The 24,967-nt window shown below is 42.5% G+C and overlaps 1 protein-coding gene across 1 annotated transcript in view; it reads right to left on the bottom strand.

The window, feature by feature from the left end:
* Positions 1-1,102: 1,102 nt before the first annotated feature.
* Positions 1,103-24,967, bottom strand: part of LOC149749430 (uncharacterized) — a 36,737-nt gene continuing 12,872 nt past the window's right edge. Inside the window, 5 exon segments of the mRNA XM_089909926.1 lie at positions 1,103-1,406; positions 6,825-6,954; positions 17,002-17,097; positions 23,319-23,464; positions 23,863-24,003. Coding sequence (XP_089766052.1) covers positions 1,103-1,406; positions 6,825-6,954; positions 17,002-17,097; positions 23,319-23,464; positions 23,863-24,003 — 817 coding nt within the window.

Consider the following 24,967-nt stretch of genomic DNA (forward strand, 5'->3'; position numbering starts at 1 on the left):
AAAGAAATCATTAACCTGCCATCAGTTTATTGAGCGTAAATTAAACTTAAATTTGAATTCATTTTAACAGAATAATTCTGTTGAGTTTGAATTCAACTCAGGTGGACTACAAAGTAGATGTTCTGTTTCTCTAAAAATAGAGGGATAATCTTAAAATCTTGGAATCATTTGATTGGCTGTTAAGAAATGGCAATCCAGTAGTTTTAGTTTAAAAGTGGCAATGAAGTAGACGGTAATATAATTCTCTCTAGAACTGCCAGTGTTAAAAAACTGCAATCTAGAATTATGTCATGCCTCTAAAACTGTTTTATTATAGAAATGATAAAAGACTGGTTGCTTGTATCACTTAATTCTCTCCACATAACCTACCAGATAGTGCACCAAGATTTCTCCCTGCTTTTGTTAACGTTGAATTTGGATTTTCAACTGTGTTTATGATGTCTTTCATAAGGCTTTATTTATTTATTTTTTGCGGTACGCGGGCTTCTCACTGTTGTGGCCTCTCCCGTTGCGGAGCACAGGCTCTGGACGCTCAGGCTCAGCGGCCATGGCTCACGGGCCCAGCCGCTCTGCGGCATGTGGGATCCTCCTGGACCGGGGCACAAACCCGTGTCCCCTGCATCGGCAGGCGGACTCTCAACCACTGCGCCACCAGGGAAGCCCAAGGCTTTATTTAAAATGACGTTTCCTCATCTCTCCGTCAGCAGTGAGATTGGCTATTGTTAATTCTGGTCACGCGTATTGTGAAGGAGAGGACAGGTGTGGCCAATGCTAAACAGCTCGTTCCATATGTGATTCTCTCATTTTCAAAGGATTACATGATCATAAAACACCGTTAATGCTGTCTCTGTGCCAATCACACTTTAACCATTCTTTGATGATCCAGGAAGCACATCAGAATCTTACGAGGGCTGGTACTTGAGTTTTCCAGTTGATACCTGGAGAAATCTTTGCAGGTCAGGCTGGGGGGAAGAATAGAGAATGGGAGAGAATTCCTCAGAGAGTAGGTGAGGGTGAGAGAAGAGGGAGAAAAGAAAGAGCAACAGAGAAATTTTCACTTCAACAGTATTCATTACCTAGATCAAAGACTACATATGACATCCTAAGAGTTCTTGAACTTTGTGCAAATCACAGGGCACATCGACACAATGGTGGCCGGCCTGTGACAGTGATCCTGGTCATCGCTTAGCTCAAGCCACTTATTTAATGGAAAAAGTGGAGCAAGTTGTAAGTAGCGCTGCATTTGGGAAGGAGTAGATGTGGACAGGTGGAGGGGAACACAAACTGAAAATGCCCCACCTGTCTTTCTGGCTCTCAGTGCTTCAAGTATGTCAGCAGCAGCCATTTCTCCCAGGACATTGTTTCCAAGGTCAGTCTCCCTTAAGTGGGCAGAGTATTTGATCAGGCTGACCAGAGAAAATGACAAAACAAAATAGTGCTGTGTCAAGTGTGGTAACTCAAAGAAACACAGTCCAGTTTCGGAGTATGCTCTTTTCCTTAGGTCCTCTCCACCCTCCCCCACCTCCCTCCCAAAGATGCGGCACTGACCCAATTTGGAGACATCCGGAATCCAGTTTTTTCCCCAATTTAATCTCTGTATACTCTGGGTGCCTCTCCTAAGTACGTCGGTAGGATAAGGATTTTTAGTTGCCTTAAATCTACCACTCATTTATTTATTCAAAGGATACGGTGTGTTATTGTGCAGAGCTTCTCAGTCTTTTAGATTTTACCTACCAGTAAAATGTCAAATAAGTTGTGGGAACAGGCAAATGTCAGTTTGGCACTTTTTAGTTTTTAGTATGTCTAATAACTCTCACCTGGCAACACTATAAAAGAACAAATATTTTTACATAAAATTAGGAAGGGCACAGTCTCAAAATAAAGGATAGCTTTTAAAATCAAGATTAGCTTTACGAAAGGGAACACTCTACCTGTCTTTATTTTTCTTATCTCTTTGAGGACTATTGAAAATTCTCTCATGTCCTGGTCTTGGCCTGCCAAGTGGACTTTGGGAATCTCTGGCATTGTGAGTGAGCATGGAATCTGGGTGAAGGCCTGTGTTGCTGGTCAGCTTTTACATCTTGTCAACCCTGTGATCATGGGCAGGCCATGTGCCTGCCCTCTTGGGTCTTACCGTCCTCATCTGTAAATTTGGCCTCAAAAGGGCAGTTCTACCTATTTCATAAGGTTGTGGAAAAACAGAATGAAGCAGTTTCTATGAAAGCATCTTGCAAAACGCAATATCAGTGATGCTATTAATTCTGAGTTCATACTTACTAAATGCATATTAAGTGCCTAACATTGCAGGGATTAAAAGGAATTTAACACATGGCCTCTGCACTGAAAGAAATTATCCTATGACCATCAATAAAAGAATTTTGAGCCCTTACCATGTGCTGGGGATATGAAATTTCAGTTAGGGTCAGTAGTGAATACAAGGCCATTCTCTTGCCTCCCGTACACATTTTCTATTGATTGAGCGCCAGAATTCGAGGCCAGGGCTGAATGGTCCTGCCAGACTCTGCCTCTCGAAGGTCTTGCTCCCAAGGAAACAGTGTGTCTAGTCAGCACTGGACAGGCTTTGGCTTCCTGAGCTGCCTGACTATGTCCAATTCCTTCAGACAAGATGAGGGAGAGCAGGGATGATGCTTCAAGGAGGAGATGGAGAAAGGGGAAGCACAGAAGGAAAGTGGAGAGTGTTTGAAGACAAACTTGACAACTCAACAATTCTATATCTAGTCTGAGTCCAGAGGCCATGGATTTCTTTTCCCTTTTCTGTCCATGACCCCAAAGAGGTCATGGATTTAACCACTATGCTATACAGGCCTCACAAGAACTTTGGTTTTATGGAGCATTCACTATGCATCAGATGTGATCATGGCCACCCACATGCTTAAGCAGTTGTGCTTGGCACAAAGGGGCCTTCCAAGGGTGTGAGTGGGGCTGGCAGCCAGCCAAGCTCTGTTTGCCAAGTCCAGGGCATGAAGCATAGACCTGGAAGGGGTAACTTCCTCTGACTCATTGGTGAGAGGTAGTGCCTTTTAATTCATCTGCCCAGAGGGGCTCTTTTTCTAATTCATATAAAGGTGTTGCTGGAGCCTTAGGCACCATATTTAACACTTTACATATATGATCTCATTTACCCTGTAACAATCTCTTGATTTAGACACTATTATTATCCCATTTTTACAAATGAGGGACTGAAGTACAGAGAAGTTATTTAGCTTGCCTGAGATTAAATCATGGAGCAGGGATGTGAACTCAGGCAGTCTGTTTGAAAATAACCATGAAGCATGATTCAAATAAACCAAGAAAATGTTTTAATTTTCAGTAGTTCTCCTCAATATTTAAACTTTAAAAAAGAGAACAAAAGGATTTAAGTATTTAGCGTCAGAACTAAAAAAAAAAAACACGCGAAAGGAATTCTGGCACTGGTGCACCTTGTTAGTGGTATTTACATCCCTGTCACACACAGCCAGCGTTACACAGGGCCCCAATCTCAGAAGGGCGGCTCCTCACTTGGTTTAGTGCTCTATCATCATCGTCCTGAAATTCTTAATAATATTTGAACAAGGGCCCATGAGTTTCCATTTGCACTGGGTCCCAACAAATTCTGTAGCCAGTTCCTGCTATCATGTTTAGTGTGATCAGAGCAGAAAGCAAAATCTAACAAATGGTCAGCTTTAAGTAATTGTCAGCCCTATAGGCCACTGTTCGGTGAATTGTGGTCAGAGGGAGGCCTCGTTCATGAGGGGAGAACCAGCAGGGTTCTGCACCCAAACCAGCATTTGGTTCCTGCCTTAAAATCAAAGAAGCCATCGATACTGCCTTTAGGGATAGACTTAAGCAGCAGAGCTAGGTAAAGCCTCATCACAAAGAAAAGGCATGATATCCTTGACCCTGGACCAGCTAATCTGAAGGTGATGCTAGACTCATGTGGTACCAAGGGTGAATAGTGCCAGTAGGCAGGCAGGTGTTCAGTGACCCATAATCTCCATCACCAGATCTTACCCCAACATAAATGCATAAGCATAAGCCACCCCAAGTAAATATTCAATTAAGCAGATCCCTGGAGCTGACTTTGCTAGCAGGCCCCCTGACAAGTCCCTTGCCTCCCCATTCATTCACTGAGCTCCTCCTTTGTAGATACCAGGACCCTCAATGATAAAAGGTGAGAAACCATAAATCCGTTCCTCAAAGTGCTCCTGGAGCCTTTTTTTTTTTTTTTTTTTTTTGCAGTACGCGGGCCTCTCACTGTTGTGGCCTCTCCCGTTGTGGAACACAGGCTCCGGACGCGCAGGCTCAGCGGCCATGGCTCACGGGCCTAGCCCCTCCGCGGCATGTGGGATCTTCCCGGACCGGGGCACGAACCCGTGTCCCCTGCATCGGCAGGCGGACTCTCAACCACTGCGCCACCAGGGAAGCCCCCAAGTGGATTTTTTTTAAAAGGTCTCAACTATATGCTGTCTACAAAAAACCCAATTTGTACATAATAATATAGATAGGTTAAAAGTAAAAGGATAGAGACAGATATATCACACTAATATTAATTAAAAGAAGATTGGAGTGACTATATTAATATTAGTCAAAGTAGATTTCAGAGAAGGGAATAATACCAGAGATAAGAGAGAAATATTACTAAGGATTTCATAATGATAATGAGGGTCAATTCTTCAAGAGACTTAACAATCCTAAATCTTTATGCACCTCATAACAGAGCTTCAAAATTCATGCAGCAAAACTGATTAAACTGCAAGGAGATATAAACAAAGTCACAATTATCTCTCTCTCTCAATAATTGATAGAGCAAGTTAACAGAAAATTTGTAAAGATACAGCAGACTTGAACAACACTTCTGACCAACTTGACCTAGCTTATATTTATGGAACATTTCCTCCAATAACAGCAGAATACACATTCTTTTCAAGTGCACATGGAAGATTTACTAAGATTGATTGTAGTCTGGGCCATAAAACAGTTGTGTTCTCCACCCACGGCAGAATTTATGTAGAAATCAACCAAAGAAAACTATCTAAAAATTTAACAAATATGTGGAAACTAAACAGCACTCTTCTAAATAACCCATAGGTCAAAGAAGAAATCAAAAGGGAACTTAGAAAATAGCTTGAGTTGAATGACAATAAAGATACAACATATCAAAATTTGTAGGATGCAATGAAAGAGTGCTTAGTGTTAATATAAACATTTATATTTGAAATAAAAAGGTTTAAAATCAATAACTTAAGCTTCGCTTCTACCTTAGTAAACTAGAAAGAGAAGAGCAGAATAAAAGAAATAATAAAGATAAAAGGTAAGCAGAATAAAAGAAATAATAAAGATAAAAGAACAAATCAATGAAATTGAAAAAAGAAAAACATTAGAGAAAACCAAAAGCTGGTTCTTTGAGAAGATTAATAAAATTGATAAATTTCCAATCAGATTAATTGGAAAAGAGAAAACAAATTATCCGTTTCAAACTTGGAAGAGGAGACATTGCTACAGATCCTACATGAAAAAGATTAGAAGGAAATATATGAATAACTTTATGCCAATAAATTTGAAAACTTACATGACATGAACAAATTTCTTAAAAAGATACAAACTAACAAAGCTTTACCTAAGAAACAAATGACCAGAATAGCCCTCTATCTATTAAAAAATTGAATTTGTAGTTTTAAAATCTTCCTGTAAAGAAAACTCCAGGTCCAGATGTCTTCGAAGACTAGTGAATTCTATCAAATATTTAGAGTTGAAATAATGACAATTCTACACAAATTATTTCATAAAATAGAAGAGGAGGGAACACTTCCTAACTCATTCTGTGAGGCCAGAATTACCCTGATCCCCAATACCATATGAAGACATTACAAGAAACATATGGACTCATACCTTTCATGAACATAGATGCAAAAATTCTTAACAAAATGTTAGCAATATACTAAAAGGACAGCACATCAGCAATATATTAGATCTAGTGCTATATTAAAAGTTTAATAAAATGAAGTTTATTAATATATTTATTATAAAAATCACAGCCAAGCTATCCAAATTGTAAATCTTCCCAACTGTCCTGAATAAGGAAGTATATTAGAGAAGGAGTCTTTTTCTTCTAAAATAATAAATAGTCTTCAGTCAAGCCCTCAATCCTCAGATCTTGGCTATGTTCTGTTGCCCTTGATTGCCCCAAGGTGCTATAAGTACTGAGGTCCTAAGATGGTGTAGCCTCGAGACAATCCGGAAAGCTTTCTTGCAGTGCTGCAGATGCTCACTTGTGGCTTGGCCTACTGGGTATGTGGATTCAGAAAAGTGGAGATGTTCAAGGTTGTGAAGATAAACGTGGCAAGGAAATACTCTGTTTTCCAGAAGCTTTTGAGAATAGCTCTTTCTCCCTAAGGAGGTTGGGATGACTTTGTAATCATACACAAAGGAGTGTTCCCTCTTGAGTAGGCTGCCTTTCTTCCTCAGGTCACACTGCTTACATTTTACATTGTAAAATTTACGTATCTTGACCTTAGGGAAGAAAAATCTGGAAGTCATACCTCTTGCCGTTCCTTAGTTGCCAACTTCTTGAAATGGGGCTTCTAGTGAGGTCTTTGAGACCCCTTTGCGGGCTTACATACAACTGTCTGCCATGCCATTTTTATGATTTCAGGCCTTCCCATAAGATCACATACGAAGACCAAAATGGGTCACTGCTTCCCCCTCAGCTGAAAAATCTCACTTGGCACTGTTAACAAGATGCAGTTAAATCACTGTCCCCATGATTAACCCAAGCACCTCGTTTTGGAAGGTGAACAAATAAAGCCTCTTAATTTTCTACTCACCTTGTTATAATTTGAGTGAATTCCAGCAAATCATTTGCTCCTTCTTTTCCATCTATGTCATTATCTGCCAAATACAACTTCACTAAACAAGGAGCAGCTTCAGTCAAATCTTTAATTTTTTTCTTGATTCCTATAAAAAGATAAGAGTATTTGATTATTTTTAGACAATAGTTCCCCCATTCGACCAGCTAAGTTGATTTTATTTTTTAAGATTATACTGATTTTACTCGTGTGAGTGGATGCATTTGGCAATGTAGTCAAGGAAATACATATAATTTAAGAAGTCCTTTTTAAAAATACCCAGTACATCTTTTTTTTTTTTTTTTTTTGCGGTACGCGGGCCTCTCACTGTTGTGGCCTCTCCCGCCGCGGAGCACAGGCTCCGGACGCGCAGGCTCAGTGGCCATGGCTCACGGGCCCAGCCGCTCCGCGGCATGTGGGATCCTCCCGGACCGGGGCACGAACCCGTGTTCCCTGCATCAGCAGGCGGACTCTCAAGCACTGCGCCACCAGGGAAGCCCCCAGTACATCTTTTATTCTTTACAACAGCAAGCCCCAAATTGCTCTGTATGAAAGAAAATCTCATTTAAGATTTAAATTGTTGCCTTTACTTTGGCTAAAGAGAAAATCGATGTCTCCAGAAGTTCTCGGTAGAAGCTGAATGCATTGTCTGCTGATCCCGGGGAAATGATAGCCCTTTTACAGGGATTCACCCCTCTAAAAGAGCCTGCAAAGTTGTCATATTTTTTGAGCTCTAGAAGGACAAATGTGGAGGAAGAACTGTCCTGCCTTCGTAGACTTCATGACTGAGTTCAGTGGTCCTGGAGTCTGGTACATCCGTGTTCTATCCAGCTTTCACAAAGTTCAGGGTCAGTGCTGTGGGGTGGCATCATGTTCACACTTGATTTACAAGTTTAGGAGTTTGGTAAAGAAAAAAACAAGGGGATGGAGAAAAAAGCCGTGGACATAACGCTGGCTTATCCACTTATAAGTGTGAGATGGGAGAGCTGAACCTCCAGTCAGTCTCAAAGCCTATCACTTCCCGGGGGCCTCCAAGCATTTGAGGGTAGACGCTTTGTGTGCAACATGACCCTCGGAACCCCAGCCAACTACTGCATGTGGGGGCCCGACTGAAAACCAGTGATCTGTTCCAAAGTCGGGGAAGAAAATGCAGGGAACTTAGAGATAATATATCTATATGTTGCCTCGTGCAGGCAGTTTAAGGGATTTTAAAGGCTCATGTAGAGAACAAACATATGGACACCAAGGGGGGGAAAGCAGGGGGTGGGGGTGGGGGTGGTGGGATGAATTGGGAGATTGGGATTGACATGTATACAATATGTATAAAATAGATAACTAATAAGAACCTGCTATATAAAAAAATAAAATTAAAAAAAAAAAGGCTCATTTAGGGAATTCTCTGGCGGTCCGGTTGTTAGGACTCGGCACTTTTCACTGCCGTGGCGCGGGTTCAATCCCTGGTCAGGGCACTAAGATCCCGCGAGCCGTGTGGCCAAAAAAAAAAAAAAGAAAACGCTCCCTTAGTTACACAATAATTTTGCCTGACATGCTGACTTGAGAGCCTAACCCCAGGGCTAAATGGGACTCTTCTGTACTTGAATTCATTCAGCATTCAACAAGTATTTTTGAGCTCCTATTATGTGCCAGGCACAGTTCTAGCTGTTGGGAATCCAACAGGGAACAAAAGAGACAAAACTTCCTGCCTTCATAAAGCTGAGAGTGAATGTTAACTAGTGTGTGGGAAGAGCAAGGAAGAGAGGAGAGTGGATGATAACTCAGGGGATGTTTTCAAGTCATGAAAGAGAACAGACTTTTTAGGAAAAGGTGATAAATTTGACATTGGGTCATTCTACCCTGCAGTAAAGAAAAAAAAAAAAAAGCATGCTTTCAAAAAAGATTCAGGGGCTTCCCTGGTGGTGCAGTGGTTTAGAGTCCACCTGCCGATGCAGGGGACACGGGTTCGTGCCCCGGTCCGGGAAGATCCCACATGCCGCGGAGCGGCTGGGCCCGTGAGCCACGGCCGCTGAGCCTGCGCGTCCGGAGCCTGTGCTCCGCAACGGGAGGGGCCACAACAGTGAGAGGCCCGCGTACCGCAAAAAAAAAAAAAAAAAAAAAAAAAATTCAGTTGGTTTATTTGGATATGAATCTAATCTGCTGAGTTATTGAAGGAAATAGGCAGGATTGATTTTCCTTCGAAACATAGTTGGAGGGGTGAAAACGAACCCATCCTTTAGTTTTACTGGGGATAAGCCTAACTTGTCCAAATCTCATTTGTCCTTACTTTCAGGGTATGGGGATGATAGCAAATGACAGCCATTATGAATACTATAACAGTGCTAGTATACTAGCACAGTATCTGGCACACCGTAGGTAACTTGAATGAATGACTGAATTAATGAATAACAGTGTAATCATATCGTGGAAAATTTTATCTCACCATTTATTGTTTTTCCAAGCATAGCGTGGTTAATAATGCCCTGAGACAACTCATGAACACGAATAAAATATGATTTTTCTATTTTTGAAATCTCTTCACAAATATAAACACCTGTGAAGAGCTGACTGCCCAGGATGATTAACCATGTAGATCCTAATTGCATGTGGCACTCATTTCTTTTTGCCCCCTTCTGCCATGCCAGAAAGCAGCAGTGATGAAGCATGAGGCCAAGGGGGCCAAGGCCAAAGGCCAGAGGCCAAATTCCTTTGCAGCCACTCAGCTTTGCAGGGAAAGAAACAAAATGGTCTCAGCCAGTCTGCACCCCGGCCCGAGCCAGCGTGGCATAAATGTGTGCCATTGGAGAGGAAGGGAGCTTCCAGGCTTGTGATTGGCCTGGTCCAGCTTGCATCCCTATGGGAAAAAACAATCCAAATCTCCCTCCAGTTGGTGGTAAGAGAGGTAACGATGTCATCTGGGCCCATGAAAAATAAGCAATTTGGAAAATGCTAGTCCAAGGCATGCGCCAGAATTTAGACCTCTAGTTAGTCCCAGTGCCCTGTTGGAGGGTAGGAAGGCTGATGTTGCTTTAGCACAGGGATTTCCTGCTGCAGGCCTCTAACTAAAGTTCAAGCAGAACCAAATTCTTTTCTCTGGGTGGGAAACAAATTCCTTGGAGTAAGGGTAAGTACATGCTCAGCCCCTGGTAATACTTGATCCACCCCAGCTGTATTCACTCCAAACTATTTTTACCTAATCTTACAGTTCCTTTACTTTAAAACAAAAACAAGCTCACCAACAATGACCACTTTAATTTATGCTCCTCTGTCTCAGAGAATTTAGCAATGATATAGCGATGCCAGTTGTGCCTGAGACAGGGTGGTGTACTGAAATGAGCAGAATCTCCAGGTTTAAAACCTCTCTGAAAAATGCTGTGTGATGCCCCAGAAAGTCGCTTAACTTCTCTGAACCTAAATATCCTCATTGCTGACATATAGATCATAATACTCACCTCCTAGAGGTATTGTGAAGATTGACTGGGAAGCATGGTGAAACAGTGGTTGTAGAGGCATGTAGTACACAGCAAATATTACTGCCTAGCTTTCCAGCTGCACGTCTGGACTTCATGTCATTGAAACCCTAGAATGGGTGCAACCTGATGGAGAACCTCCATGTGTAAGATGTCCCCCTTCTGCCACTGCCTGAGGATCAGATACATATTTACGACAACTGCATACCTCCCTTAGGAGCCACACCACAGATCCAGTGTGGACTTGCCCTACCTTGAGCTTTCTCCCATTTTCTTTTTGGTTAATTGCCAGGATTCCCCAATTGTCCCTGATTTCAGAATCTTTCTTACCACCCTCATTGCACTGGCTACTAGGTCCTGTCAATGCTCCTTCCTAAATATATCTAGATTCTACCTTTCCATCACTGCAGGCTCAGTTCTGCACTTTATTTTCTACTGTAAAAACCTCCAAACTCATCTCCCGTCATCCAGATGTCCCTATCTCTAAAACAAGTTCTGTAAGGCTGCTGGAGCTTCTTTGTAAAAATCCAGTTCTTGTTATGTCAGTGTCTTGCTGCAAAAGCATCATGGCTCCCCCTTTGCTCACAGGAGAAAGCCCTATTCCTTAAGAGCATTCATGGCTTTTGGCCATGTGGGCTCCACTGGCCTTTCCAGCTACATCTCCAGCCCTCTACCAATGACCTGACCACTCTGTGGTGAATGTCACACTTCCCATATGCTGAACACTCTAGGCGCTTTCATCCCCTGAGCCTCTTCTCACATGGTTCCCTTTACCTAGAATGCCCTCTCTTTCCCAGTTGATGAACCTCTTCTCATTCCTTCCAGAGAGAGCTCTTTCCCATATGGGCCAACTCCCAAAGGTCAAGTGTAAATTTTCATGGAACCAGAAGTTCCCCAGAGGGGGTCCTCATCTAGCCGTTTCTGAGACCAACAGGTGGGCATCACACATTCCTGTGGGCATCAGACTGTGAACCACTACTCAAATGTTCATCTGTGGATGCCAGGTCCCGGTAGGACCTTCTTCTTGATGTTGATTTTTTTTTTTAACTTAGTAAAACAGCTTCCTTCCATCAACAAGGAGCATACGTGATTTTCTGTGTAATTACCAGAGGTTTATCAGCCAGAATATAAATTCTATTGATTGCAGGACTTAAGGAAGCAAAGTGTAATTAGTGTTGGATGATTCACACCTTGGACTTTGGAACCTGTCCACAACGGTTTCCATTGTTTAGCTATCACTCACGATAAAATCCTGAGTAAAATAATTTCTGGATTATAACCAGTAACTTCCTGACTTGGAACTAATAAAGCTGTTTTGAAGATTTCATCTTGACTTTTGAACTTGACCTTGCATTCCTTAATGCCACTAAGCATCCCTATGGTCTCTGTTGATGATATAAGCAATAATGCTTTATTTTGCGAAGTGAATTTGCCACCTGGGTGGCATTAGTACTGTAGTTAGGGTCTGATCAATCCCAAGCTTGGGGACTGAACGGGGCACAGGGAAGCTGCCTTATCTGCAGATGACTCTTCCTGATGACCTTTCGGTGACTTTCAGTCTTCAGCCATCTTCTGGCTCTTTATGAACCTGACAAGCCTGTGACTAGGATAAGTCAAGCCAGACATCACCCAAGTGAGTGCTGATCACCCACCAGGCCCAGGGTCGACAGTTCTTGTAAACCCTTGGTACAGAGCCATGGGGCTCAGAGGTGGCCAGACTGGGTCTAGAAGAGACAAAGAAGCTGGAACAGAAACAGGTCTGGGCCCTGTTTGTTCTGTGCTTTCCATGGCAAAGAAGAGGCATCTAGGAGCCTCACTCTGCTTTCTGATTTTCTTTACTCAGCAAAATAAATCAAGAGTAGGCAATCTGATTTTCTTCAAGTGGTTCTCGAAATGTGGGCCCTGGACGAACAGCATCAGCATCACCTGAGAACTTAATTGAAATACAAATTCTCCAGCTTCATCTCAGACCTACTGATTCAGGTCCTTGAGGGGGCAGGATCCGGCAGTCTGTGTTTTAACAAGGCCTCCAGGTGCCTCTAATGCTGCTCAAGTTTGAGAAACACTGATCTAATAATTTTTCATATTCAGTGATGCTTTGAGGCAAGACTGGCTTGGACAAACAGACATCTACCTTCTGCAAGCACAGAAATGGAATACTTTGCCTCTTCTATCAACTTGCAGATGGCTGTTAAATGTAAAGTTGTCACGTTCTCGTAGTCATGCATTTGGAAGGAAAATAAAGGGTGTCAGGCTTCTGAATGGGGGTTTTGACTCATACAATATTGTGAATTCAACTTTCCAAGCAGCAGGCCAAAAGCCTCTTGTCCACAAAGGGGCGAGCACAAAAATAGTTTGGCTGTTTCCAATTGGAACCAAATGGAAACCATCTGGACTCCTTACCCAGGAGGTTGATGTAAATCAGCTCAATCTGACCCTTTATTTTGAAACAAGTAAAACTCTTCTACCAAAGACCAAACTCATTCCCAGACAAATAAACACCTTATGACTGAAAGTAATTATCCAAAATGGGAAGCTGATTTTTAATTTGTTTTGTGAATTCTGGATAGCATGAAAATGCTCTACTTTGACAAGAAGTTATAAAGTAAATACATCTTAGATACAAAGTTGTTTCTATTGATTTGAGGCACAGGATTCCTTGGGAGACCAAAGACTTTAATGGCTCCCATTGTCCATTGGATTAAGTCCAAACTCGTGGCCTGACATGCAAAGTCCTCCTTAATGTGACCCACACCGTCTTGCCAGGTCCATCCTCCTGCATCCTCTTGTTCCAGGTAAACTTGTATGTTTGTGGCTTGCATTGTTTTTTAGTTAAAAAAATTTTTTATTGAGATAACATTGGCTTATAACATTATATGTTTCATATATACAACATTATATTTCTACTTCTGTATACACTACAGTGTGCTCACCACCAAAAATTTAGTTTCCACCCATCACCATACAATTGATCCCTTTTACCCATTTCACCCTCCACCCCAATGCCCTTCCCTTCTGGTCACCACTACTCTGTTCTCTGTGTTTGCTTTGATTCAGTTTGTTCATTTATTTTGGTTTTTGTTTGTTTATATTCCACATATGAGTGAAATCATATGGTATTTGTCTTTCTGTCTGATTTATTTCACTTAGTATAATAACCTCAAGATCCATCCATGTTGTTGCAAATGGCAAGATTTCTTTTTTTTTTTAAATGGTTGTGTAATATTCCATTGTATATACACCACAACTTCTTTATCCATTCATCCATTGATGGGCACTTAGGTTGTTTCTATATCTTGGCTATTGTAAATAATGTTGCAATGAACGTAGAGGTGCATATATCTTTTTTGAATTAGTGTTTTTGCGTTCTTCTTGATAAATACCCAGAAGTGGGATAACTGGATCATATGGTAGTTTTATTTTTAATTTTTGAGGAATCTCCACTGTACCAATTTACATTCCCACTGACAGTGTTTGAGGCTTCCCTTTTCTCCACATCTTCACCAACACTTGTTTTTCTTGCCTTTTTGATAATAGCCATTCTAACAGGTGTGAGGTGATAGCTCATTGTGGTTTTGATGTGCATTTCCCTAATAATTAGTGATGTTGAGCATCTTTTCATGTGCCTGTTGGCCATCTGTATGTCTTCTTTGGAAAAATGTCTATTCAGCTCCCCTGTGGCTTGCATTCAGGCCTTTCTTCCTCACTTAAGTCTTTCTCCATATAAGTCCTTTCTTTCCACATCAGGTTAGCTCCTAGCTCGTACACAAAGCCTTCTCTCCAATTCCATCTCTGGGGAGAATGCCCTCTGAACCCAGTGTCCATATTTGGCCCTTGGCAGATGCGTCCTTGTATGGTTTTTCATTTCCTAGGTGTATATCCTGTCTCAAAACTACATTCTGAGTCCTTTTGTTATGAATTGAATTGTGTCTCTTCCCAAAATTCATATGTTGAAGTCCTAACCCCCAGTTCCTCAGAAAGTGATCTTATTTGGAAATAGGGTCATGGCAGATATAATTAGTTGAGATGAGGTCATACTAGAGTACAGTGGGCCCCTAATCCAGTATGACTGATGTCCTTATAAAAAGGAGAGATTTGGACACAGACACACACAGGGAGAACGCCAGGGGAATGTGAGGCAAAGACTGGGGTGATGCATCTACAAGCCAAGGAACACCAAAGATGGCCATTAATCCAGCAGAAGCCATGAGAGAGGCATGGAACAGGTTCTCCCTCAAAGCCTCCAGAAGGAACCAACTCTGCCAACATCTTGATTTTCAGGCTCCAGAACTGTGAGATGATACATTCCTGTTGTTTTAGCCACCCAGTCTGTGGTACTTTGCTATGGCAGCCCTGGGAAACTAATACACCCCTAAAAGGCAAGAGCACACCTTGTGCCCCACACAGAGCTGGCACCTGATAACCATCTTCTGTTGAGGCAGCTGCAGTGACCGGAAGATAGTTCCCTGGGGCAGAGACCGGGGATCTCTCTCGCTACATCCCTCACATACCAGCCAAAAATGGCCCTGAGGACATTTAATTCCATTAGTGTTGACTGAAAGAATGACATAGAGCCTGGAAAACTGTAAGATACTGGACTCCCCAGGGGGCCTGGCAGGAGACTGTATACAGCTAGTTCATGAAGGTCAGAAGAAGCAAGTTTGGTACTTTCGGGTCAAGTTTTAGTAACTGAAAGTTTGCTATTGTGACCTGGGCCTTAACATAGCTATTATTTAAAAGCTAAAGGATAACTAATAGTATTGCTTTAAAAAAAAAAAAAAACTTTTTCCTCAAACTATTCACCTTCTGTAAGGGTTTAACATCTCAGGGCCTACTTAAGGGTGGCGGTCTGGGGGGCTCGAGTGAGGGCTGGTACACAGGAGGCATCACATTCATGAAGGACTCACATTCAGACCCTGGTGTCATCGCCTAATGAGGTCAGGCAGGTATTCTCTGTGTTTTTATGTGTGTTAGAAGAGTTTGCTTGTTAAATATAAAGACTTCAAACATTATGCATTTTTAAACCTTTGCTAATAATTAACTGAAAAAATAATTTTAGCTCAAGTAGCTCAACAAATGGAAGTGGTCAGAGACTCTCTCCAACCTTGGGAAGCCTTGAAGTTCCCAGATAGATTTTGTCCTTTTGGTCTTTCTGCAGTGCCAACTTGACTGCACAGCATGACGCATGTGCCTCGTCTTTGTTCCTGCTACCACTTTCTGTAAAGTCTAGATGCAGAGTTAGAATGAGTGGCCCAGCAGTCCTCTCCCCTCACATGTCATCTGGTGCAGTGTAAGGACTGTCCTCTCTATGGCTACCTGCCTTGGAGACACTGATTCTCCTTGTCCCCAGAGGAACCCCAACCAACTCCTCTGAAGGCATCCTTTGTTGAAAATATTCCCGGATGGTAACTGTCTAACACAAATGATGACCTAGCATGGTGCTCCCCCCCACAACCTTCCTCCTTCTCCCTTTAGTAGATTTTCCAAAATCTACTAGCACTATCCAGCAGAAATACTATATTTACATCAGACAACAGAGCCAGGGTCTGATAAAGGTTCTCACTTTACCTTTTCATCTGGCTTTTTATTTTTATTTTTTTTGCGGTACGCGGGCCTCTCACTGTTGTGGCCTCTCCCGTTGCGGAGCACAGGCTCCGGATGCACAGGCTCAGCGGCCACGGCTCACGGGCCCAGCTGCTCCGCGGCATGTGGGATCTTCCCAGACTGGGGCACGAACCTGCGTCCCCTGCATCGGCAGGCAGACTCTCAACCACTACGCCACCAGGGAAGCCCCATCTGGCTTTTTAGATCATAAAATTGTAGTTTTTGAATTCAGTGAGATTTCACGGAAAAGATGCAAGGATAATTCAAGGACAGAAAAAAGACCACACAAGAACAGATTAAAATTGAGGAAGAGAAAGCCAAAGGGTGAAGAGCTTCATTATAAGGGCCTGTTGCCTTCCACAAACTATTAAAAACAAAACAAAAATGAAAGAAACCAACAAGGACACCAGAACGAAACAAACAAACCGAAGTGGACTAAAACAGAATAACAGAAATTTAGGTTAGCTTCCACAAGGAGTTTCCCAAAGACTGTGCTGCTGACACACTCAGTGAGTGATCATCTTGTGCTGTCTCTTCATAACTTCAACATGTTAAAGCTGGAGTGGAATTTAGGAAGCTGTGAGCACAAGTGCTGGACTTGTAGAACGGGATGCTGAAACCTAGGGTTCAGGGCAAGTGCTGGGAACAGAATCCTGGTTCCCTACACAACTTTAACACTTGGACAGCTTCTCACTTAGTTTAATCCTGCTCAGAGGTCATGGAGCTGGTGACTTCTTAAAGTTCCCTCTGAATGACTCCATGTCTGCTTCTACGGAATAAGCATAGGAGAAAAGTTTCCAAGCTGAATTTATCAGGTCCTGCTGGCTGTTTATTGCAGAGATATTTCCGTAATTGTTTTCTGGCCCTGTTGAATGTGCCAAAGACGTATTCTTCTGGTGGATATGGCTAAGCTGTTCTATATTTGGTTTATATGAAGCCATCAGATGAGTCTTCTTTTTCTCCCCTTGAGTTTTTCTCTCTGTTTGGGGTAATTTCTTTAGTAAGGGGAACACACAGCCTATGAAAGGAGGAAGTGATTTACAAGATGAAGGAAGTGGGAGGAATAGTTGAAACAATCACAAAAATACCTTTTTTTCTCTTCTTTTTCCCTGAAGTAGTTTTCACTGTTACAGCTCCAGATGACTCTGTAATCTGGTTCAAGGTTGTACTTCCTCTCTGTCTGGCTGTATGGAAAAATAAAAAAGATTAAAAAAAACGAATTCAAAGTTGCATGAATGGATTTTTTTTTTGTTTTCAGCTGCACTGTGCAGCATGCGATCTTAGTTCCCCAACCAGGGATTGAACCCGTGCCCCCTGTAGTGGAAGTGCGGAGTCCCAACCGCTGGACCGCCAGGGAAGTCCGCATGAATGGATTTTTGACACACTTTAATATAGGTTATTGCCTTCATTTTATGTACACTTTGGACAGAGGTATTTCTCATAAAAGAGAATTATCTGACCCACTGACTTCACTTCAGTCCTGTCTTTTTCATGTTTCTCCTCTAAAAGGCTTGAGGAGACTATGCAACCAAGCAGGGCTTCAAGAATCATCCTGCAGGGCCTTGTGTAAATTCTTCTTTCTGCTCCACAGCTGCCCTCTATAAAAGTGGCTCCAATCTCGGGAATTAGTAAGAACGTAGCAGAGGGGAACACATTTTTGGCATGTTTAAAAATACATATTTGTGCGTTATCACACTGGAGTCTTTCTGGACCCTTCTTTTCCTTTCTCTTGCACCCCACATCCCATCCATCAGGACACAGTGTAGATGGAGAACCTCCTCTGCTGCTGCCCTAGTCTCACCTGGGTGGAAGCCTCTCACCTCTCACCACCACCTCTCATCTGGATGACAACGGCCTCCCAAAAGATCTCTGTGCCTTCCACCCACACCCAATCTGTTTGCTACACAGATTGAGGGTCCTTCTCAAACCTAAGTCCCAACTAAGTCCTGATTCCTCTGCGCCTTCCTAACTAACAAGGCCTGTGACCCCCTGGCCCCTGTTATTGGCCAGGCACCTGCTGCTCCTTGTGCAAAGCCCTGGGGCATTCCTGGAATGCTCCCCATTTATCCTCAGGCTCACTCCCTCACCTTCTGTGGCACAAATGCCACCTCTTCAAGGAGGCCTACACTCAACCATCTATTTAAAGTCATTCTAAATTTACATGCCTTTTGGCCCTATAATTCCACTTCTAAGAATTTTCAGTATTGGTTACATTTGCTCATGAAAGTGTGTGTGTGTGTGTGTGTGTGTGTGTGTGTGTGAATAAGAAAGTTAGCAAACAAGAAAGCTATTTGGATTTGGGGGAAAAATAAAATAAGTTCACACCACAACCATCTTTTCCTACACCAGATTCCCAAACGTGCTTATCTTGCTTAATTTTTTTTATTTTTCCATAGCAGTTATCATCTTCTAATAAACTATAGTGGCTCTATATTTCTTATGCCTTTTAAAAATTGTCTGACTCCCCCATCCTTGACACACATCTAGGCACACACATACACGGCATTCCCAGCCCCTCCTCAGGGGCAGGGATTGTAGTTTTATGCTCTAATGTGTGTAAGGAAAGACACAGGTGCACACACACACGTATGAAGGAAGGAAGGAAGGAAAGAGCATTGTTACCGATTGCATTTTACACATTATAACGAGCTATTAAGGAAACAGACTTGTCGTTGGCATTCGTGCCTCTTTGACTGTGGATAACAGAAGGCTTCTGTGCCCACCTCTGGCAAGGAAAAGTTACTAGGAGGCCTGGGGCAGCTCACAGAAGAGAGAGGAAACCAAACATCTGGGCCTTAAGGAGCATTGGCCTCAGAACATTTTTGCCCCCATAACACCCTAGAGGAATATGGAAAAGCTATGTACAATCTCGTGCATTTTTAGTCTGGTATCTAAACTTGTTCATCGTAAGTTTTAAAATTTCAAACAGTGAAATTTCTAGCATGTAGAAAATGTTGACGTTTAAAAGTAAAATCTGAGAAGGGGGGAGGAGTTTGGGATTAACATATACACACTACTATATATAAGTAGATAACCAACAAGGACCTACTGTATAGCACAGGGAGCTCTACTCAATACTTTGTAATAACCTATAAGGGAAAAGAATCTGAAAAAAATAGGTATGTATGTATATGTAACTGAATCACTTTGTTGTACACCTGAAACTAACACAACATTGTAAATCAACTCTACTTCAATAAAATAAAATAAATAAATTTAAAACAATAAAAATGAAGTCTGTTATACCATTCTTTTAAGTATATCAGATGGAATCTGAATTCCAAGCACTTTGATACCCATCATCATGCATTAAAAAAATCCCAAACAGCTCAAAACATGAGCAGTTCTTTTTGAGTGATTGAAAGTTTTACATGATTCCTTTTTTTCCCTGTGTTTTTACTGTTATTTCCATTTTACTAACTCTGCAGAATTTTATATTTGAAAGTCATTTATAGGCCATCCTGTAGTACTTCTCTGTAATAAAAATGCTTCATTTACAAATATTTAAATTTTAAAAATTTCTTGGGCTCATAAACCTCTAAAGTATTAAAAATTCTTCTATAGTTATTAATCTTTAGAAGTATGCAATTGATTAATACAACATATGTATTTTATATATTTTGATAAATCCTAATTAAATACAAAACAAATTTTATTGACTGCCTTGCCCAAAGAGATGGATGGTGCTGTTTTATTTATTTGTTTTTATAATTAATTCATGTATTCATCAAAGAATATTACTGCTAAAATGAGGCAGCCTTCAGCATCAATGTTTTTTCTATTTTTCATTGTTATAGTTGGAACTGCTGAGAAATCTTGTTCAGGTGGATGGCAATGGAATAATGCCAGACCTAATCTCCCTCGTCCCCCAAATACAGGACACCCGGTTCAATTTAATGTCAGATAAACAAGAATAATTATTTTAAGTGTATCCTAAACATTGCATGGAACATACTTATAATACATTATTTGTTTCTCATCTAAAATTCAAATAAATCCTAGAAGGAGTTTTATCACAGCAGTATTATTCAACTATTTGAACTCCTGAGTTACAGACTAAAAATTAATATAGTCATTGATCAAAAAAATCTTTTTTAATGATCTGTCCGTTGATAACTTAAGTCCTCCTTCAATTCTGTTAAAAGCAAAAATTGGAAGCCACACGATGTGTATAAATTGATTTGTCACTGAGTTATTAGAGCTATTCATTTTCTTAAAGCTTATATTCATATTTTGAATTGTCTCTTTGTTTTTGCTCCCTAGAGGAGATATTCTGATCAGATACTGGATGGGAGAGAAGCATACCTTTGCTTGCCAAATAGAATGATGATTGTGACCAAGGATATTAACCACAGGTACTGGGTCATTATGGAAGGTGAGAATCTGGACATTTAAAAAAACCATCCACACCCCCTCAAACATAGCCACTGGGAAGTTTGTGTGTACTCTTTTTCTTAGTGTGTTTGGGCTGCTATAACAAGACACAATAGACTGGGTGGCTTATAAACAACAAACATTTATTCCTCACAGTTCTGGAGGCTGGGAAGTCCAAAATCCAGGTACCAGCAGATTCAGTGTCTGGTGAGAGCCCGCTTCCTGGTTCATAGATGGCCATCTTCTTGCTATAACCCTACATGGTGGAAGGGGCAAGGGAACTCTCTGGGGTCTCTTTTATAAGGGCACTAATCCCATTCATGAGGGCTCCACCTTCATGATCTAATCACCTTCCAAAGGCCTCCGCCTCCTAATATCATCGCTTTGCGGGTGAAGACTTCAACCTATGAATTTGGCAGGGGGGGTGGGGATGACACAAACGTTCAGTCCATAACGGTAACATACACACCAGCACAGAGTAAAAGTGTCTTCTATTTCAGAACTGGATTGATAGACCTCTGCTCAGGCAAATTAGTTTTCCCATCTTGATTTCACTTCTATGCCAGCAGGATTAGCCATAAATGAAAAGAGGCATATGAGGCAATAAAAATGATTATGGTATCTTGCCAGCCCTCACCTGGCCCCAGGGGGTGTGGGACCAAAGCCCTGCCAGCTGGACTTTGCCACCCTCAAATGTGCTTCTTGAGCCAAGAAATCCAGCACTGACCCCCAGCAACCCATGCTGTAGCGCATCTTGCCAGACCCCTGGAGCTCCCTGGTCCCTGACCTTTACAACTCTGCCTTGAAACAAACTGGGTTGAACCCCCCTTATGGCTGTATTTGGAGATGGGGCCTCTACGGAGGTACTTAAGATTAAATGAGATCATAAGGGTGGGGCCCTGATCAACTAGGATAGTGTTCTTATTAGACACCAGAGAGCTCACTCTCTCTATCCAGGTGCACACAGCTAGGAAAGGCCATGTGAGGACACAGCAAAAGCGTTGGAGAATAATTGTATTTCAATAATTTTCACTGAGATCTAATTGACATATAACATTTGTTTCAGGTGTACAACGTAATGATTCGATATTTGTATCTATTGTGAAATGATCAGTACAATGTCTAGTTAACATCCATCACCATACATAGTCACAAATATTTTTTTCCCCCGTGATGAAAACTTTTAAGATCTACTCTCTTAACAGCTTTCAAATATGCACCAGAGCATTGTTAACTATAGTCACCATGCTGTACGCTAGACTTCAGCTGTTTATCTCCACTTTTTTCCAGCAAGTAGAGTGGTCGTGTTCACCAATATGCTTCAAGCTGGGAAAGGGTTGTTTTTGCTGTAATGATAACGATGATAGTGATGATGATAATTAACATCCCTCAAGGACTTACTGTGTGTAAGGCATGTGCTAACTGCTTTACATTATACCATTTAATCTGCACTAAACACCAGGGGGGTAGTTATCATTATGTTTATTTTGTAGCTGAAGAAACTGAAGTTAGATCAATTTGACAATTTGCCCAGAGTCACGCACAGCTGGAGTAGGATTTGAACCTAGGTCTGACTCTAAGTCTATGCTACTAACTTGCTACAACTTACTGTTACCAATGATTAAAAGTAGTCAGCTTTAGGGCTTCCCTGGTGGTGCAGTGGTTGAGAGTCTGCGTGCCGATGCAGGGGACGTGGGTTCATACCCCGGTCCGGGAAGATCCCACGTGCCGCGGAGCGGCTGGGCCCATGAGCCATGGCCACTGAGCCTGCGCGTCCGGAGCCTGTGCTCCGCAACGGGAGAGGCCACAGCAGTGAGAGGCCCGCGTACCGCAGAAAAAAAAGTAGTCAGCTTTAAAATGTGTCATGAATATGTGTACTTGGGATCTATTAACACAAATGATAACCCTTTTATGGGGAAGTAAGCAGCTGTTGTTCTCGTCTGTCCTGCATCTGTCCTCCTCATCTGTCTACTTCTTCGAGAGGGACTGCCACTTCCCCGCTGGAAATACTGTGATTCTGGTAGCGCTGCCCATCACAGTGTTTCACCCCACCCCCATGGGGTGTGTGATCAGTCCTGGCCAATCATGGTTTACCATGACCTGGACTGTAGGGATTGGTCCAAGAGGTAGATATGTGACCCAAGGAGAGCCAATTAGAGCCTTCCAATGGGATTTGACCCACAGTTACCGGAAGAAAGAGGTTCACACTTTCTGGGTGATTACAAGTAATGATGATATAGCTCTGGGACTGCTGGCGGACATGTCAACTGCTGTTCCTGCTTGGAGGAAGCCTGTCTGCCCTGGGAGAGAAGGCCAACCCTGGGAAGGGAAGTAGAGTCACGAGCAGCAAACTCGGGGTTTCCTGATGACATGGTTTGAGCTCCTGAATTCAGCCATCTCTGAGACAGCTCCACCTGTGGACGTCTCAGTTATGTGAGCCAATAAATCCCTACTTATCTTTAGTTCTGTTTGAGTTGCTTTCACTTTTAACTGAAAGAGTGCTGATTAACATGCTGTACTAGTTTCTTACTGCTGTAGTAACAAATGACCACAAACTTAGTGGCTTAAAACAATACAAGTGTATTACCTTACAGTTCTGGGGGTCAGAGTCTGAAATGGGTCTTATAGGCAAAAGTGAAGGCATCAGTGGACCTGCGTTCCTTTTGGAGGCTCTGGGGAAGAATTCGTTTCCTTGACCTTTCCAGCTCCTAGAGGCTGCCTACATTCCTTGGCTTATGGCCCCTTCCCCACTTCACTCCAACGTCTCCTTCCACTGTCCCATCTCCTTCTCTCTGACTCTGACCCTCCGGCCTCCCTCTTATAACAATCCTTTTGCCATGTGAGGTAACATAGTCACAGGGTCTGAAGATTAGGACAAAGACATCTTTGGGGGTCTTTTATTCTGCTCCCACACATTCTCAGGAAGAGGAATCTCCACTGATCACTGGAGAGGTCACTTTTAATTGCAAAGCAAATGTTCCTTCTTTCAGATGGCGCCAACAGAGTGTAGCACCAAGTTCCCACTGCTTACCTTGGAGCACCTGAGGGGGATTCCTGGGGTCTGGTGAGGAAGTTGTTGGCTGGTCTTTCCCCTGCATCTCTGCATACTCTGCTAGGGGTCAGAGGAGACCCAGAGCTCCAGAACACTGCAAGTGATTGCCATTAAGGTGCAGCTCACTGGGGAAGGGGTGAAATACACTGTTCATTTGCTGTTCTTTCCACTTTCTCAAACTGGGATTTGGGTCTTCACCTCATAAAATAATAGACCTAGTTATAAAATAATAAATAATCATAATAATAGACCACGTCATAAAAAATGGACCTAGTAGCCACATCAACTGGCCAAAATATGCATTTAGCATGACATCCTTGATTCTCAAATGTAACTAAAGGACCTTTCTATTATAATTAAGAAAAGGAGAACAAAATAACTGGAGGAGAAGAAGATGATTAAAAACATCATAACAAAAAAATCAAAGGAACTCATGGGCTAGTAGGCTCTGTAAGTGACTAGTTATATAAGCCAAGACAGAACAGTGCCAAGTTGTAGGAGGGGGAGCAGGGGACCCTCTCACCAAATGGCACTCTGGCGTATGACGGAGCCCAGCCTCGGCCCGCTCTGTGGCCCTAGACCACAGTAGCACAGACTAAGGCCTTGAAGCCTTTGATTGTTCTCCAGGCCTGAGAAAATACTCTCAATTTCTTCATTTCCAAATCTAAAAAAAAAAAAAAAAAAAAAAAAAAGATAGGAGCAAGTAAGTAACTTTTAAAACTATGTCACCATTAGATTATTAATTTTAAGGCACTCCCCAGGGAAGTTAGAGGCACTTTTGCTGGTCCTCAGTTTGGGATTCCAGGGCTGGGGGGTGGGGGTGGGATGATTGGGGGGGGCAGCCTGTGTGTGGAGGAGGGGGAACCAGAGTCTGCCTCCCGGGCAAGGCGAGCGGAGGGCTGTTTGAAGTACCCATTCAGGGAGCAGACAGAGAGCAAGCTGTGAATCCTGAAGACAGGAGAGGTGGCCCAGCTGGCAGGGACCAAGGAGGCGGGGAAGACCCAGTGGTACTAGGACTCTGTAAGGAGAAGTCTTTTAAGCCGTGTCCAGGGTAGGTTCAAGAAAGTTCAACCTCTTGGCTCTCCTTGGCCCTGAGGTGCTCCTTGCCTTGTATTGCACAGTCACTAGAGTCTGCAAAGTGAACACCCATCAACTCATTCATGCCGACAACAGCCTCTAGGGGTAGGTAGGTATTAGGTCAATAAATTGAGGACCAATGAGGTAACGGGACATCTTCAGGGAATTTGGAATGTCAAGACTTGAACTTTAAAATGAAGTGAGTAGTATTAACAGAAATAACTTTGAAAATTTATTAATTCATTCAGTGAGTAATTATTGAGGACCAGCTACCATGGCGGCTGTGGGGATGCAGCTGTGTATAAGAAGGAGGGGTATCCTGCCTGCTGGACTTCACAGCCTATCAGGGAAGACAGTGAGGAAGGAACTCCAATCCCCAGAGGCTGGTAACCTGCAATCTGACCAGTGTTGAGGTCCCGGTGCTGACCCCACCTACTCAACCCTGACAAATCTAGGCGTCTTAGCAGCAGCAGGATTTCCACGGACGATTAAAGTAAGCTGTTTCCTGAATATGGAAATTGCTTCTTTCCTCTCCCCAGTGCAGATCTTTG

Source organism: Delphinapterus leucas, chromosome 4 (genome assembly GCF_059928025.1).
Source record: "Delphinapterus leucas isolate spDelLeu-1000000601 "Yukka" chromosome 4, BTC_Dleu_Yukka2, whole genome shotgun sequence".
Classification (NCBI taxonomy): Eukaryota; Metazoa; Chordata; class Mammalia; order Artiodactyla; family Monodontidae; genus Delphinapterus; species Delphinapterus leucas.